We start from the raw sequence: 18,897 nt of genomic DNA, 5'->3' as shown, positions 1-18,897 counted from the left end.
TATTAGCCTTCTGTCATAAAAAGGGTTGGTGAAGATTCTTTCCTAATCTGTAGGCATTCGTTTTGTTTTAATGACAGTATCCTTTGCTTAACAGGAGCTTTTCAGTTTCATGAGGTCCGATTTATTGATTGTTGCTCTTAGAACCTGTTCTGTTGGTGTTCTGTTCAGATAGTTGTCTCCTGTGCCAATGCGTTCAAGGGTATTCCCCACTTCTTTTTCTAACCGATTTAATGTGTCTTGTTTTATGTTGAGGTCGTTGATCCGCTTGGACTTTAGTTTTGTGCAGGGTGATAAGTATGGATCTATTTGAACTTTTCTGCATGTAGACATCCAGTTGGACCAGAACCATTTGTTGAAGATGCTGTCTTTTTTCCATTGAATGGTTTTGGCTTCTTTGTCAAAAATGAAGTATTCAGAGGTGTGTGGGTTTATTTCTGGGTCTTCTATTCCGTTCCATTGATCCACCTTTCTGTTTCTATGCCAATACCATGCAGTTTTTATTACTATTGCTCTGTAGTAAAGCTTGAGATCAGGGATGGAGATACCTCCAGATGATCTGTTGTTGTACAGGATAGTTTTGGAGATTCTGGGTTTTTTGTTTCACCATATGAAGCTGAGAATCTTTTTTTCAAGTTCTGTAAAGAATTGAGTTGGTATTTTGATAGGAATTGTGTTGAATCTGTAGACTGCTTTTGGCAGTATGGCCATTTTCACAATGTTAATCCTACCAATTCATGAGCACAAGAGATCTTTCCATCTTCTGATATCTTCTACAATTTCTTCCTTCAGAGACTTGAAGTTTTTCTCAAACAAGTCTTTCACTTACTTGGTTAGTGTCACCCCAAGGTACTTTACGTTATTAGTGGCTACTGTGAAGGGTGCTGTTTTCTTGATTTCTGTCTCGGCCCTTTTGTTTTTGGTATACAGGAGGGCTTCTGATTTTTTTGAGTTGATTTTGTATCTTGCCACTTTGCTGAAAGTGTTTATCAGCTGAAGGAGTTCTCTGGTTGAATTTTTGGGGTTGCTCATGTATACTATCATATCATCTGAGAATAGTGACACTTTGACCTCTTCCTTTCCGATTTGTATCTCCTTGATCTCCTTTAGTTGCCTTGTTGCTCTGGCTAGGGCTTCAAGTACTATGTTGAAGAGATATGGAGAGAGTGAGCAGCCTTGTCTTGTCCCTGATTTCAGTGAGATTAATTTAAGTTTCTCTCCATTGAATTTGATGTTGGCTATAGGCTTGCTGTATATTGCCTTTACTATGTTTAGGTATGTGCTTTGTATTCCTGATCTCTCCAAGACTTTAAACATGAATGGGTGTTGGACTTTGTCAAATGCTTTTTTGGCATCTAAGGAGATGATCATGTGGTTTTTCTCCTTCACTTTGTTTATGTGGTGCATTACATTGATGGATTTTCATATGTTGAACCACCCTTGCATGCCTGGGATGAAGCCTACTTGATCATGGTTGATGATATCTTTGATGTGTTCTTGGATTCAGTTTGCATGTATTTTATTGAGTATTTTTGCAACAATGTTCATAAGAGAGATAGGTCTGAAGTTCTCTTTTTTTGTTGGGTCTTTGTGTGGCTTAGGTATCAAGGTGACTGTGGCTTCATAGAATGAGTTTGGTAATGTTCCTTCTGTTTCTATTTTGTGGATTAGTTTGGAGAGAATTGGAGTTAGCACTTCTGGTAGGTAGAATTCTGCACTGAATCCATCTGGCCCAGGGCTTTTTTTTTTTTTTTTTTTTTTTTGGAGGGGAGACTGTTGATGACTGCTTCTATTTCCTTGGGGGATATAGGACTATTCAAACTTTCTACCTGATTTTGACTTACACCTTCACGACAGCCCACTTTGGCTTAAGAAGGCCAGCTGCTAAATCTACAGAGATCCTAGTATTTCTCCTCTAGTTGCTCTTACAATGCTTCCAAACACCCTGTAGCAGCTTAGCAGTGCCCCTCCCCCATGACCATGTATGTGTCCACATAAACCAGGGTGGCAAAGGCTTACATCTCAGCTTATCTGAATTTAAAAGAATTTACTGTGTGTCTTCATCAATAGGAGAAGAGAAGAACTTAGGGGATAGCATAGCTCCCCTTTTTCTCTAGGAATTTATCACAAGACATTTTCTTATCACCCCCTGGATCTGTAGAGATGTTAGGCTTTGTACCCTGATCTTCTTAAACTGCAGCCGTAGAGTCGAAAAGCCCTAGCTTCCATTTAGAACTGACCCCTCAGCAATAGAGAATGTTACCATTTCAACACTGTCATTTGTCCCCTTTCACTTTGGTGTTATTCTTTTCAGAGCCTGGGGTGAGAAGTCAAGATCTGCGATTTTATCTACTTTCCTAATCACTGTGTATGTCTCCTTGTATCTTTCTCCACTTGGCCTTAGAATGACCTTAATTTGCCATTATATTTATCACTTTTCAAAATTCTCCTGCCCCTGAGTACAATCCCTAGCCTTTCCTGCCTTTCCCTGTACCTTAGGAAGTAGCATAATTGAGATGCTTTGAGAGACAAGAAGCAAGCTATAGGAATTGTTGTCATGTATGGAATGGAGTAAAAGAAGGGGGAAAGATCTGGTGAATGGAGCTGAGAATGAGTGATGAAGAGGAAAAATGGGAGAGAAGGAAGGAAGTACCCATGCTGAGCTCCATTCCTGGCTTTTCCATGGGCAACAGTGGTCATAACAGTCAAAGGGTATGGTAAGGGTCAATTTGAAGTCTTTTTTTCCTGTCTCTCAGGTGATATGGCAAGATCATTGGTATTCAAAGTCCAAACTTTGAAGACAGGCTCCCTGGTTCAAATCTTGGGTGTGTGTTTTACCAAATATAACCCTCCCCTATGTCTTCAATAAGAATAATAAGGGGACCCACTCTATACAGATGCTGTGCTGACTTCATGGCTGGCACCTATAAGGGATACCTGACCATTCACTACCACATCAGTAAGTATTGTTGTGACTTCTGTAAGGAGGGAGCTAAAATATCATAGGAATGTTATTATAGATGCAGCACAGAACACAAGCCAGTGTTCAATACACATCTGGCACAAACTCTTCACTCAGCTGAATGTATGGAACCACATAAGCAGGAAGAGAGATGTCCATTTAAACTCCAGTGATGTAATCCTTAATTCCTAAGCTACACTAGTAAGAAACTTGGGTCTGAAATTACAAGCCAAATGGTGCCTGCCATATTTTGAACAGGTCCTCCCAAGTTCATATTGTAGAAACCTGATCCCTATTGCCACAGTACTGAGAAATTAAATCTACAATAGTTGGTTAGGTGATAGAGGAACTGTCCTCAGGAATAATGCTTTAATCTAACAAATGAGTTCACATTTTTTTCAGCAGTGACTCTCTTGAAAAAGGATCACTTCTGTCCCCTTCCCCTCACTCATGGTCATGTGATGCCCCACACTTTGTTATAACAGTGCAGAATGGTCCACATCAGATGTGGACTCTTTGATATTTTATGTCCAATCCTCTAGAACTTAGAAAGACTATCTCTCTTTGTAAATCACCCAGTCTCAAGTTTTTCTAAGAAGAGAATGGAGGACCAGTAGTAGAAGGAGGAGCGGGAGAAGGAGGGAGGAAGGAAGAGAAGAAGAACGGAGAAGAGAATGAGGAAGGAGGATCGAAGAAAGAGGAGGAGGAAGAGAAAGAAGAAGAAAAGGAAGAGAAGGAGGAGGAGGAAAAAAAACAGACTAAGTTGGAACTAAATTTTTAAAAAGACAGTCTTTAAAAAGACACATCGCAGCCAAGGCTACACAGACAAACCTTGTCTCAATTCCTCCCCCCACCCCCAAAAAAGAAAGAAAAAAAAAGAAAGACATCAGGCCAAATAGTAGAATACTCACCCCAGCCAGCCACACAAAATTTCAGGATATAATTGGGAATGTATGTGTTGAAGACTTTGACTAGAGCAAAGTACATGTGGACCGCCTCCAGGCCCATCCAAGTCAAAGACACCAGCAGAAAGTAATGGAGTGCCACTGCAGCTGTGATGCATAGTCCCACTTTCTGAAATGATGTCAGCCAGGAATTAACCAGAAATGCTAGGTTGAGCATCAGTAATGCTGTGCATAGGTTGATCAGGATTTTGGAAGGATAATCTTTTCGAAGTTTGCTTTAAAACAAACAAACAAATGTTAGGATAGGCAGGGTCTCTCTTTCAAATTAAGCACTGCTACATCTTATCTAGTAAAATATCAAGAGTTGTTTGTGAGGGTCTCATAAGTCCCCTTGCTGTAGTCTATGAGAGTTACAGTGGCTCTGTTTTCTTGTGAACACTTTCACCTGTGGCTACTTTAAAATGTCATCTTTCCCAGGCATATCCCAGGGTTTGGATATTTTGACTGGTTGGTTGGTTGGTTTTATTGTTAATAAAATTAAATTGTTTGCTTGTTTATAGTTTTTGTTCTTGAGACTCTCATACAGCTCTGAAATGAAATATATTTACCTCTATTTCCCCCTCCAACTCCTTACATACTCCTCTAACTTATCCCCCTCTCAATTCAAGCTCAGTTTTTAAGATAATTATGATTTTAATTAACATTTCCGTGATGAGTAATGATGTTGAGAACCTTACCATATGATCATATACTTACTAATCATTTGGATGCAAATTAGGGTTACCCACGGGTGACCTTTTCTGTGAAGTGTTCTTTCAGTCTTTTTGTCCACTTTTCAATTTTCTGTCTTGTTTTTGAATTTGTATTCATGCCCACATACAGACACACACACACACACACACACACACACACACACACACACAATGCAAGTATCTTCTCCCAGTCTGTGGTTGTCCTTTTACTATCTTAATTTTTTCCCTCTGATGAAAGGGTTCTTGTTTTTAATGAAACTTTAGACTTTTCCTTTTATGATTCCTGTCCTTGTATCAGGGTAGAGAAATTTTACTCTTAATTGCAAGCTTCTTCCTTTTTAAATACTCCAATAAGAGTTAATTTTGCTTTATTTTTAACTTTCCAACTTCAGAATCTAATGATCTAACATCTTCCTATTGTGTTTTATTCATGAATTTAACAAGGTTTCAATGACAACACATCCATTAAACCAAGTTAAACTTACTCAAAACTAAGTTGTACAAACTTACTGGAAGGCTATGTATGTCACCATTGCAATCCCCAGGAAAATGGAGGAGATGCCACATCCTGTGTATGTGATAATCATTAATATCCGTTCATTCGCTGCATCCACTGTAGACCTGGACAAATCCTAGAATCGCAATACATAGTGCTTTACATATCCATCAGAACAAGGTTGGAGTAAAATGCTCCTGGTGCTCATGAACAGTTGGTTCCCAGCACATATAGCAACCCTGCTGAAGCTCTTCTATAGTCAAATGATATGGAAGTCTATGTGATAAGACCACATGTGGTTTGACCAGACCTACTAAAGCTTACCGAGTCACAGCATGGAAAGCCATCAACCACGGTGAAAGAACATTTAATCCTTGGTTTCATTGTCATTAACATGTTCAGCACTTGAAAATATAATCAAGCTAATGGATTTGAATTTGGTATATAAAGTGAATCAATATCTGAATGGAGTGTACCAAAATACTACACAGAACATAAAAAAAAATTTCCTTAGACCTTAAATAATGTTTATAAAATTAAAGAGATAAAGTGGTCCTTTGTCTAAAGTAATAGTCCAGTAAAGTCTTATTTTGAAGACCACCAAAGATCTGAAATGACATGCAAAACTATTGAATATATAAGTACACTGATTTGGGAAGAAACCATAGCTTTCATTAGATGCTTATGGTTCTATGTCTCATAAATAGTTAAGACATGGGGATAGAGAGGTGGATCAGTGGTTAAGAGCAGTGACTTCTCTTCCAGAGGATCCAGGTTCCATTCCCAGCACCCACATGGCAGCTCACCCCTGTCTATAACTGAAGTTCCAGGAGTTCTGACACCTTCACAGAGATACACATGCAGGCAAAATGCCAATGCACACAAAGTAAAAAAAAAATTAATAATAAAAGGTTAGGACTTTTTAAAATGCTAGGAAATACTAATCTATTCTGAAAGTTCTTGACTAGAAGGGCTTGTACCCTTGCTGGGACATTTGACAGAACCTAGAGATATTTTTTGGTTGCCACAACTGAGGCAGGTGCTGTTGACATTGACTGGGTAGAGGCCTGGGCTGCTGATGTCCATCTTACAATGTGCCCAACTGTTTTCCACAACATAGAATTATGTGTTTCAAATGGCAATAGTGTTGAGATAAGAGAAACACTGATTCTCTCCATTCTATCATTCGGACCTCAGAAGAAAGAGGTCTAGAAAGTTCCAAGCAAGTAAGGCCCCTCAAATGAGATTGGAAAACTAATTGCTAACAGAGCTGGAGACCCTTGACTCCTGTTGTAAAGGTCTAGCCAGTTGGTAGTGAACCAAAGGAAATTCTCACAAATTGGCAATTATTGACTGAATGCTTTTTATGGGTCAAATAAAAATTTTAAATGGACTATAAACCATGCTAAACTCAGGTGTAGATGTGCACCCCTATGCACCCAGTACTTGGGAGGCTCTGTCAGGAGGTCCGGACCAACCTGGGCTATACACTGAGCTGCCTCAGCTATAGCTTCAGACTGTATGAAGAGAAAAATAAACACCTGATTCACACTGCTGTATTTTTGTAAACATGATTGGAGGAGAGCCTTTTCTCTGCTTGTATGATTTTTTTCACTATTTAGCTTACAAGTACATTAATAGCTTGAACCTAATAAAAAGTTGTCAAAATTCCATTGAAGAGTGATAAAGAGACAACTCACCATTAAAACTCCAAAGTGAGTGAGGTGGTTACACTGACAGATTGTGTAATTTACATTGGTTTCCTTTACTTTACAGCCTGATGGATTCCATCCACCTAGACCATCTGCAGGGGACAGAAGGGAATTTCAAGCAATTTTACTTTTCTCGGAAATGTTTAATTTTTTATTATATGCATCATCCGAACGTGTGTTATAATTAGCATTGTTTGTTAAGACAGAAAGGTATAATTGAACAGCAAAATTAAATTACATTCAATAGGCCAAATTAACATATGTGTCAGGGTACAAGGGTGGGGATGGGCTTTATAAATAGTGTAATTTCATTGTCACCCATTTCTCTTGTTTCTGTACTGCCTCTACAGATTAAGATACAGCCGAATCATGAGCAACTGTTCCTGTCACCATGCTGTAGCAACATGTTTTGTAAGTAGCCAATAAAAGAAATAGATCTGGAAGTTTTAGAAGGACCTAGACCTTTGGAATACAGGCTGCCTCTTAGCCAACTTGGGACTGACATTTATATTAGAAACAGCCAGTTCCACCCAAGAAACTAAATGGACTCAAGCTATCATGGCCTGAAGATCCTTATGGCTGATTGGAGCCTTATAGACCTGGGGTTAGAGAGCTGGTTTAGGATGGTAGTACAGCAAAAGACTTATCTCAGGACAGGTATCCAAGTGTGAGCAGAATTGTCTCTCTGGGATAATGCCATAGATGATAAATGTTCTACACTCACAGCATAAAGAGCCAGGGGCAAGGGGTCTCCTGGGAGTACTCCAGCTACACAGGGATGAACTTACTGAAGCTATGGAGGACAGAGCTTGTCACTTTTTATGGGACCATTTTTCTGACAGGTTTGGCAGGGAGCCAGGAGAGGACACATTGTTTCTGTTTGTCAGAGAGTTAGTATTCTGTTCCCTGAGGAGTTAAGTAGAAAGAGAAATGTCTCTCTTCTCCTGGATTTCTAGATGGGAAAAATATCCAAGCAGAGCTTCCTATGTAGAAGAACATTTCTCACCACTAGCCATTCATTCCTGGGAGATGATGATTGTGTAGGAGAATTCTATGGGATTTGGTATTAACCCTAGAGACTCCAGTGGAGGTAGCAAACCTAATAAAAGCCAGTCAGGAGTAACCATATCCACCACTTTCACAGATGCACAGCTACCCAAACAGGGAGGGCTTTTGCGGACTAACAAAAATCTCATCTCCTCAATGAGATGATTAAAGGATTGGGTCCGTTCGAGGGCATAGGGCTTACCAAGGACTCACTATTCTTATGAAAGAGAGAGAAAAAAAATAAATAGCGATAATTCCTATAGGAATGCACACTTAACAAGCCAGGTAATCCCTCCTCAGTCCTCTTCAAATAACTCAGTTACTCTGCACTGGGCCTTCTAATTGCATTTTTTTTTCTAGTCTTGCTTACCCATGCGTTGATCTATTTTTGTAATTTCTATAATAAATGCCTTATCAAAAGGAGTTTTCTTAATTTTCATGCCCTAAAAGTCATGTAGGATATCTCTGTCGTGCAGAGTGTTCCGTAGTGCCTGATTGGACAGCAGCTGACAACATCCCAACCACCAACAGGGAAAAGGATGAGGGGGCAAAGTCAAAGTCTGCTTCTATAAATACTTACTGTTAGTGTCAAAATCCCAAAAGGCACAGTAAACTTGACCATAATTCTGCAACAATAAGAATTACAGTCAAATACCTTTTCTTGTGTCACCAAACAAAAACAATGTGCATTTAAGCGTTTTCAAGTGTTTTGGCCAGTGGAGACAGAAATATACACACACGTAAGCGCGAACACACTCGCACACGGGGAGAGACATAGGGGGAGATCGTTTACGGTTTGGTTTTAAGTATAACTCCACCTAGCTTTGGCCTTGGAAGTAAGAAAACAGTATGTCACCGCTTAGCAATGTAGCATGTGTCGTTTAGTATTACTGGGACCTGCCAATTGGAGCACTGCAGAGGGGGAAGCTCTGGAGAACCAGTAAGCGACTGCTGTATAGTAGGTGTTCTTTATGAGGCTTTGAAATTTGGCACACACAGCTGTGATCATTCCTAAGCACACAGAGTTGAGTCACTTCCTCATTAAGCCTGTTGAAGATTCCTGAAATTTCCCTAGCTCCTACAATCTCTAGGAGACTAAGAGGCAATGGACAATTAATTCCCAGGAATGATCTGATAGTCATAGCCCCAGTCTAAATTGAGAGATTTTACCAACCTGTTTCATTTTCAATCTGGTTTTTAAATTCTCTCTCCAAGTCTCCCTTGCTTCTTTTTAAGACTAGGGGGAAAATATGTTATACTATAAAGTCTCTTAGATAGGAAATGAATACTTCACACTGGACACATATTAACATCAAAGAATGAAACAGTAACTCATTCTTTTACTAAAACTAAATTTGATTATTTAGTAATATATGCCTTATGTTATTCCATACGATTATCATTTTAGTCATTTGATAATAAATACATGTTTTAATGTTCTTCATGCAAAGTCAAAGAATACAAATGCTATTTTCAATGATGTTGTTTATCTCACTCAAAAATGAATGCAATTAAATGGCATTTACTGTTACAACTAAGATCTGCTTATTCTTAGTCACTGTCTTGCTAGAAGGCTCACTATCCAGGATCCCTTGGGAATATGGCATTATTTCTAGAAATACCTAGTTCTAACATACTTCTACCTAGAACCAGAAAAATCAACATGGAGTCTTTGAATTGAATGTAAATTGACCATTTATTTTTCAGCAGAAAATCACTTTGGGGTCCTGAGGTCATTTGATTCTCAGATGAAAATAGATATATTACCCAGTTTCCTTGAATATGCTTCAGAATGATAAGCACTGGACCAGCCAAGTTTTGAATGGACATATTTGAGATGCTTGCACTGACAACATATGTCATTAATAAAGTATTGTTGTTTTGGGCCTGCAGATGAAACACAAAGGTTCTAAACATCTAATTTCTTACATAACCATTATCAATCTAGAATCAATGATGTGCTACACAGTTTTGGCATAGACGTGAAAAAAAATCACAGTCTACGGATGAATTTTCAGAGTCAATCAGTCCATCTCTTCATCACATAAAGCTCAATTATAACAAGTTAGAACAATTCATTTATTTATCCATTCATTCACCCATCCATCTATCCAGAACATATCTAAATAATCAATATTGGGTTTGTACCAACTATTCAATGTTGCTTTTACAACAAAACAAAATATTCTCTGCCTTGATAATGCTCCAGATTCACACATTGCACAACTTAACTTGGTTCTAACTCTTGACCATCCTTATAAAGACACCTTTTTAAATAATGAATCTGAATCCATTATGAGGTTTTTACAAACTATTTTCATAGTCTGTCCCCCAGAGGAAAAGGAAGTATGTTTGTCAATATCCAGCTTGGTATACGTGTTAGAAGAATTTGATGATGATCTCCACTCTTGAAAACCATATAGTCTCATGCCGAAGTCCAGACATTATATCCTAGCATGGCCTACACAGCCTAATATGCAGCAGGTATTTCCTCTTTTGGCTTCTGTGATCCAGATAATTGGCTAAGTGATTTTCACATGCATATTCTTCAGCCCTCACTGACATCATATGGCCTTTTTTTTTTTTTTCAGCTAAACTGAGACTTGGGTAGGTTCAGTACCTATATGTACAAAGATCACACAACTCATGAGTGGCAGGAAAAGGATGTTTAACAATGTTAATTTAAGGGCAACAAATTAAAGGATATTTGTAAAGCTATGAGACTCTATAATAACAAGACCAAAGTTGCAAAGGTCAAGATTCCATAAGGCTAGTTAACTGAGTGCCTGCATCTAAGAAAGCCTGATGTTTAAATGACATCCCTGAAGAGCCTACTGAACATGGTTAGAAGACATCACTGAGGACAGGGTGTGCAATAGCTACTCCCTTGTCAAGCTAAGCACTTAAGTAACCATGCATGTGGTCTTGGTCAACTTGGAAATGCCCTACTTTGTGTTCATGGCCATTTGTGTTCATCCTAAACAATGTTGTGATGGTTAATATTGTTAAAAGGACAGGATCTGGAATCATATAGGAAATAAACTTCTGGGCGGGCCTGAAAAGGATCATCTAGCTTGGGTTGTCCTCTGGGCATACTGGTGAGGGATTATGTAAACACAGAAGGCCCAGTCTAAATGTAGGTAGTACCATTCCTTCAACTAGGAGTCCTAGAATGAATAAAAGATGGCTAGCTGAGCACTAGCAGTCATTTACTTCTTTGATGCAGACATAATGTGACAAGCTTTCTCAAGTCCCTGTCACCAGGGTTTCCCTACTATGGTGGACTGCAACCTCAAACCATGAACCCCAAACCAGCCTTTTCTTGCATAATTTCCAACAATGACACAAATAATGAATGCACATTCTGATGACTTAATGTTCTTTTCTCATCAGAGTTCCCTAAGGCAGCCTGCTAAGGTGTAACATCATGAAACTATGATTATGGTAAGGTTTTGCTGACACCCAAGAGAGTAAGTGCCTACCCAAGCCTTCTGGTTCCTCCAAAGACCTTCTCCTTTCTGGACCATTGGTAACATGATGACATGATAATATCTATTGGTAAGTAGATGACCTCTAACTATTCTCCCAATTTGGTCTAAGATATACAGCTTTCTGCAGTGGAAAAGCCAAGGGAGGAACTGCTCACAATGACCAAAGGCTTAACTAACTAACCTCTTAGGATTCATGTCTCTTACATACAACATGGTAAAAATCATTTCTTGCTCCTCTGGACTTAAGTTTCCTCTATGTCAGCTCTATCCACTCTTTATTTCATTTTGGGGTCTCTTCAGAGCTGAGATCTCCCCTAAATCAGGCTGCCTTTGCTCTGTCCTCTCCTACAGTCCTAGAGTCCCTATGCCACAACAGGCTTGCTTATTTCCGTTGCTCCTCCCAAAGAGCTACAGCTACTGGAAGAAAGGAGAATGCACAAGATGTTCAAGAGTGGTGCATTATCAGCAATTTATAAGCTAAGATTTTATAATGACTGTCAAGATTTTGACCAAAAGATATTAAAGGAAGCTGTATAGATCTAAGGCTGGGGCCCAGGCACTGAAGATTTAGAAAGGTATTTACAGGGAAGCATGTCTTCAATCCTCAGCCACCAGTGACACAAGGCCTAGACCCATGTACCTCTTTCAGTGCAGGAATCTTATTTACTGCATTTTCTACAAGGGTAGGCCCCAGCTCTGTTTTGCTTAACATCATAGCCCCATCACCTAGTAACCAGCACCATGAAAGACACAGAGTAGGAATGAAATAACTATTTGTCAAATAACTAAATGATTGGGTAAATAAGAGAGTGAATTGTGTCACCTTTAGTAAATGTCTTTCTCTTTCTGGATCTTGGTGACTTCACTGACACAATAAAGATATGTGACACTGAGTTATAAGGGCCCTTCCAGCTTGGAATTTGATGACTAACTGGTTCTAATCCTTCTTCATCTGGCACTATGACGTCTGTAGGCTAATTTGGGTGAAGGTCTTTAGTCTATTTCAATGAAAGGTGCTAGAGAATCAAAATTACTTATTAAGTGTAGAATCTATGCAAAGCAAGTTTATCTCTTATTCTGAGAGATAAGCACAGCCATTTGAAGGAAGGAGGGAAATTAAGACCAAAAATAATGGCATCTCTGATGATACAAAACAGTGACAAGAATATCAAAAGGTTCAGACAGCTTTGGAACATATTTTAAGCCATTATTACAAAATTTGGTTCACTAATTTTTTTCAGAGTACAGAGAAGAGAGAATGGGCTTATTAATTCTAAGGAGGTGTCCTGGAGAGGAATTGAACTAAACCTACAGGAACAAATAGAATTTAGCTGAAGAAAAGAATGGCCACAGAATGCTAGAGAAACAGAAAACTTTGCAAACACATTTGGTGATAATATGGTCCTCTTAAACTGGTAGGTGCTAAAGTGTCTGCTATATTTTTATCCTCTTATTGTAACATCCCCTCCCCCATCAAAATAAGTCTGTGACTATTTGACCACTAGGAATTCATGCCTTTGGATGATTCCTTAGTAATGCAAACACACTGGGGCAAATTAATGCATTAACTTCAAATATAAAGACTTTGAGGTTGGGGAGATGGGTCAGGGGTTAATTTATTTCTGCATAAGCAATGGACCATTGTTTGGATTCCTGGAACCAATGTAAAATGGCAGGTGGGGATGCTTGTTCACCTGTATTTCCTGACTAATGTCATTGGCAATTTCTGGGTTTGACTAAGAGACCTTGAACAATGTAGAACTATTAAGGATGATTCTTGACATCAATCTTGGGCCTCCACATTCATACATACACATGTGACTGTGTGGCTTTCCATATATATATATATATATATATATATATATATATATATATGTGTGTGTGTGTGCCTATATATACAAACATGAACAAACCCCCACACACAAATACTACATGCATGTTTATGAAAACAGACATAAATGGGAAAGAAAAAAATCATATATCAGAACTTTGGTATTATATAGCCTGAATCTGATTCTTAACTATACCATTTCATCACTATCTGATCTTGAAAAAAAAAACTATTTTTCTGAGCCTCAGTTTCCCATGAGAAGAAGATGAGGTAGTAAGCATAAATAGTAACAACTAAAGCTGCTTATGGCAATACATGCCTTTACTCCCAGAACTCAGGAGGCAGAAGCTGTAGGATCTCCATCATATTGGTCTACAAAGCAAATTCTAGGCCAGACAGAGATACATAATGAAAATTTGTCTCAAAAAAATAGTGCTTACTGTCCTGAACTTCATGTAAATGCTGGTTGCTGTCATCTCAACAGCATGATTAGATAGAGTGGTCATAGGCAAAGAACCTTACCCATAATAACAACAGTAATGCAAGCATTTACTCAGTGCTCAGGATGTGCCAGGCAACCCCAGGAGCACTTTACATAAAGGACCCTTCAGTCCTTTAAGGGGTATATAAAGTTCTGTATACTGTTTTACACTACAAGAAACTACAGCACACGGAGAAGGAATCATACAGGGAGAAGACAGTGATGTCACCCTCAAGTCCCAGAAGCTGCTCTCCAAGACCATGTCTCACCACATTTCACTGACTCTCGCTTAAAGTGAGGTTTAGACCACTCAGAGCTAGAAGCCAGGAGAGATGTGGGGGTGGGGCAGATTAATAAGATGAAAGGCCATCCTATCAGGAGAACATGCTGTTCTTTTTTGGCTTTGAAACATCTTAAGATCTCCATTTGGTTCCCAGATAACCCTTAAAGTCCCATCCAAAGCTTACGGGCTATGAAAATTCAAAAGTATAAAGCATCATTAAAGTAGATGTTGATTCATGCAGAGGACCAGAGGTTGTGCTGAAAGACTTGGAGAATCAATCAGAACATATTCTAAAATAAACAGAACATCATGAAAATAGCAGGAGTTCATAATTACAGTGAGTCACCACATCAGTTCATGACAGTTACCAGAGGCAAGAACTTACCTTAAAGAGTGAGGTTTGTCCAAAAAAATTAAACAAAATGGTTTTTAAGCCATTAAGAGGAACTTTCTCCCTCAATGATTTAGGCAAATATATGGAAGCCAAAGCCCTCCTTAGAGGAATACCACCAAGGAAAATCTGCCAAGACAAATAAATAAAAAAATGGAGTCTTCACCCATCATAATTGCATTCTCTCCTCGTCTCATCTCTTCCAATTCAGAGTTCCCACAGAGGACTGAAGCTGATGACTGCAGCCTGGTTCCATGGACTAACACACACATACACACACACACACACACACACACACACACACACACGCACACACGCACATATGCACACACACACACTTTTCCTTCCAACCTTCCAAAGTTAACCTAAGTACACATATGTAAAAACAGAGGTGATAAAAATAACAAATTAGGTGATTAGCCCCAATGTTAAGAAATAAAGTGTATCATCAGTTTACCTTCCCCGGTATAGTTCTGAAAGCAGAAACGATGGCAAGAATAAACTATGCAGTAGTATTAAGCACCTGCCTCATAGTTCATTAAACAATGTTTTCACTAATAGTGAGCCTGGAAAGTGAAGTATTAGCCTTTAAAACTCTGCTAGGGACTCATAGTTAGAAGGATATGTTAGTTTCATTGGTAATAAATAGTATTTTGTATATACTAGAATGTTTTTGAGAATGAAAATGGGTTTTATTAAAAATTACACTGAGAACACAATCACAAACCTGAACATCCCTGGGAAAAACTGGTATATGGGCACGATGAACTGTATTCTCTTATTTAATCTTTGCCAAACTTGAAAGGTATGTTGTAGAAGATATTAGGAAATGGGGCTCACGGAAGTTAAAGACTTATCCAGCGGTCATAAAGTAGGGGAGTAACTGAAGAAAAATATGGAATTTGGGCCCGTATTTTTCTTATTATCTATGGTGCTGATCAATGAGCTGTTACCTAGTTGGGTGTAGAGTAAGGGAGGTGTGTGTGTGTGTGTGTGTGTGTGTGTGTGTGTCTGTGTGTGTTAGTGTATAATGTTTATAGAATGACTTCTTGAACCTAAAACCCATATGGATTTTTTAGCACAGATGACCAATGCCCAGTCGACTGATGACCTTTTAGGTGACAACTTTACTTTAGCATATAAGTAATTTGGTACCAAGAATGTGGCTAGGGTTAATTGTCTGATTATCCACTGATGCTTATAATGGAGACTCCATATTTAAACAGGGAAGTCAGCACCTGCTTCTGGTACACCTAAATAGCTCTTAATGGACGAGGAGTTCCCTGCATATAACATCAAATTAAATTAACAGTCATTTGAAAACCCAGGAAAATGAACACCATCAGAAAGCTTCTGTAGCAGAGTAAGTACTCAGAAAAAGGTAAAAATACTGGATGAAATATCTGTTTTTCAGCATCCAGCTGATGCTTTGTAGGGCATCTGAAATGTTGCTAGAAAAAAAAATCTACTTATTCCTGTTGTGAAGAATCAGAAACTAAAGGTCAGGAGAAGCACAGCCATTGGAAGGATGGGATGGGGAACTTCTGGAATGGAGTGAGTTAAACTGCACAGATTCTGTACCTGGTCTCTGAGTCGTATATACAGAGGAAAAACTCTAAATATAAAATGAAGGACTCAACTGCTTTTTGAACTGCCACCCAAGACTTGGAGTTTACTTTAATTCCAGACAGCTCAATTGCCATAATAATCAAATCAGTAGCCAAAACAGCAATAGAAATATGAACTAAGACAGTGTGATTAAAAGGACAAATCGTGCTGGTGGAAATGTAACATCATTCAGCCACTATGAAAATCAAGATAAAAGATTCATCAGAAACCAAAATAGTACAGCCATATTATCTACCTATACAACCCCTGAGTCTATATCCAAAAAAAAAAATCAAAGTCATATGTAAGACATATGCCTGTATACCTATGCTTATTGTGATTGTGATACTGATCACAATACCTAAGATATTGAATCAGCTGAGGTGACAACTGACTTAAAAATGGATTTCAATTGTACATATATATATATACCCAATAAAATATTATTCATAAGAAGAATGAAATATGCCGCAGGAAAATGAGGGTAATTCAATATTGTCATATTAAGTAAAATAAATCCAAATGTTGAATGTTTTCATTTGCATCATCAATTAAATTTTAAAAGGCTGAAAGTATAAGGGAGACTATCTAGAGGAAAGAGAGACCAATAGAAGAGAAGAATTTATGCAACAAAAGAAAAACATGAGGATAAATGTGATCAAAATCCATTGAATGAATATATCATAATGAAATAAATTGTCTTGTAGTCTAATATTTGCTTATTCAAGATAAAATAAAGAGTAAAGATTAATAAAAATTAAAATGAAGTATAATAAATATTTTAAAGTAAAACAAAACATAACAAAAAGAATAGAAGAAGAAAAACCAAATGTATAGAAAATAAAATAAGATTAAAGTTTTAAGTATCAAGTTTAATCATGTCAACAATTATATTAAATATTAAAGGACTGCATACATAAAAGGCAGAAATCGCCAGGACTAATACAATGTGCAAACACAAACTATATGCTATCTACCAGAATTGTTCTTTATATATGAAGAAAATAGTGGTCATACACACATACACATTCACACAAATGTCTTCTAAGAAGGCTGCGAGGAAGATGAGACTGCCAGGCATGGTAGTACACATGTATAATTCCAGCACTCAGGGTGTAAAGGATGTTGCCTTACTAATTGCAGCCTAGCCTGCAAGGCAGGTCCTGGCTACACAGAGAAACCCTATCTCAAAGAAACACATCAGAGATAGAGAAGTAATTGCAGCTTAGCCTGCAAGGCAGGTCCTGGCTACACAGAGAAACCCTGTCTCAAAGAAACACATCAGAGATAGAGAAGTAATTGCAGCCTAGCCTGCAAGGCCGGTTCTTAGCTACACAGAGAAACCCTGTCTCAAAGAAACACATCAGAGATAGAGAAGTTTCATGATGATAAATAAGTTATGATTAAGGATGGTATTAGGACAACCCAACAATATAAATGAGTATAAAATAAATTTGGTAAAATTTAAAAGAATTAGAGATTTTAATAGTCCTTTCAACTAGAAAACAGTTTAAGAAAAAAACTAGTAAACATACAGATGCTTCTAATAGTATCAACCACTTTGATCTTACTAATATATATGATACACTATACCTAAGAACTATAAAAAGCACACTGTTTTTCATGAACACAAAATCTATACCCAATTACTCATGGTCAAAAGACAAGTTCCAATACATTTAAATAGGTTAAAGTTATTCCAGGTTAAATCAGCTGTGGCTATCAGCTGAGAACTTAGGGGGTAGATGCAGAAAGATCAGAAGTTCAGTTACTTTTCAAATTGAGATGGAAGCATTATTGTGCTACATAAAATCCTATTTCATAACACGGAACTAAATGAAACCATACCAAGTGTATTGTGTGGCCAAAATGAAACAAATAATAAATAATAATGCCTTTGATATCTCCAAATATTTGGTATTTCAACATACATCTAAGTAATCGAGGCATTAAAGAAGGTGAAAAATACTTGCAACTGAAATAATAAAAATACATGTTCAAGATTTGAGTGAGAGATCCTGTCTCAAAAAAAAATAAGGTGGAGAGTGATGAAGGAAGATTCCCAATGTTGATCTGTGACTCCCACTCATATATGCATAAGACAATGGCACCTACAAACAAAAATAGACACACACTAGTGGGAACAGAAGGTCTGAGGTGGGGGAAAGATGGAAGAAGAGAGTACTGGGAGAGACAACTGGGTTATGGGAACATCTCTCAGACAATGGATTCTATGAGGGGAACCCTAGTTAAGACTCCTTAGCAATGGAGGATATGGTGCCTGAAACGGCCATCTCCTGTAACCAGAAAATACTTCCAGTCAAGGACACCAACATAGCCATAAAACCTCAGACCCACAATTGGTCCTGACTACAAGAAGTTCATGGGTAAAAGATGGAGCAGAATTTGTGGAATCCTGTGGAAGAAGGGGAGGAAGGATAGAAGGAGCCAGAAGGCTCAAGGACACCACAAGACAACCTACAGAGTCAACTAACCTGGGCCCACAGGGGCTTACAGAGAATTAACCTCCAAACAGAGAGCGTGTATGGGATCGATCTAGGCCCTCTGCACATATGTAACAGTTGTATAGCTTGGTCTTCATGTGGGACTCCTAATAGCAGGAACAGGGGCTCTCTCTGACTCTGTTGCCTGCCTTTGTATCCCTCTCCTCTAGCTGGGCTGCCTACTCGGTGCTCAAAAGAAGATACACATAGTCTTACTGCAACTTGATATGCCAGGACTGGTTGATATCCATGGGAGGCCTCCTCTTTTCTGAGGAGAAGAGGAGAAGGGGTGAATTAGGGGGGAGATTGAGATGGAGGGACTGAGAGGAGAGGAGTGATGGAAAGCTGCAATCAAGATGTAAAGTAAATAAATAATAATAAAAATGTTAGAAGAAAAATTAAAGGCTAAGAAAAGGAATAAAGAGGGTGGTAGTGAG

The 18,897-nt window shown here is 38.4% G+C and overlaps 1 protein-coding gene across 1 annotated transcript in view; it reads right to left on the bottom strand.

Annotated features, from left to right (window-relative positions):
• Adgrg4 (adhesion G protein-coupled receptor G4) overlaps positions 1-18,897 on the bottom strand; it is a 98,145-nt gene that overhangs the window by 17,309 nt on the left and 61,939 nt on the right. The window contains 6 exon segments of the mRNA XM_060374674.1: positions 3,871-4,139; positions 5,127-5,248; positions 6,813-6,916; positions 8,452-8,497; positions 9,639-9,758; positions 14,343-14,477. Of these exon segments, the coding sequence (XP_060230657.1) occupies positions 3,871-4,139; positions 5,127-5,248; positions 6,813-6,916; positions 8,452-8,497; positions 9,639-9,758; positions 14,343-14,477 (796 nt within the window).

The sequence above is a fragment of the Meriones unguiculatus genome, chromosome X (genome assembly GCF_030254825.1).
Source record: "Meriones unguiculatus strain TT.TT164.6M chromosome X, Bangor_MerUng_6.1, whole genome shotgun sequence".
Lineage (NCBI taxonomy): Eukaryota > Metazoa > Chordata > Mammalia > Rodentia > Muridae > Meriones > Meriones unguiculatus.
This window is presented reverse-complemented; position numbering and strand designations above follow the sequence as displayed.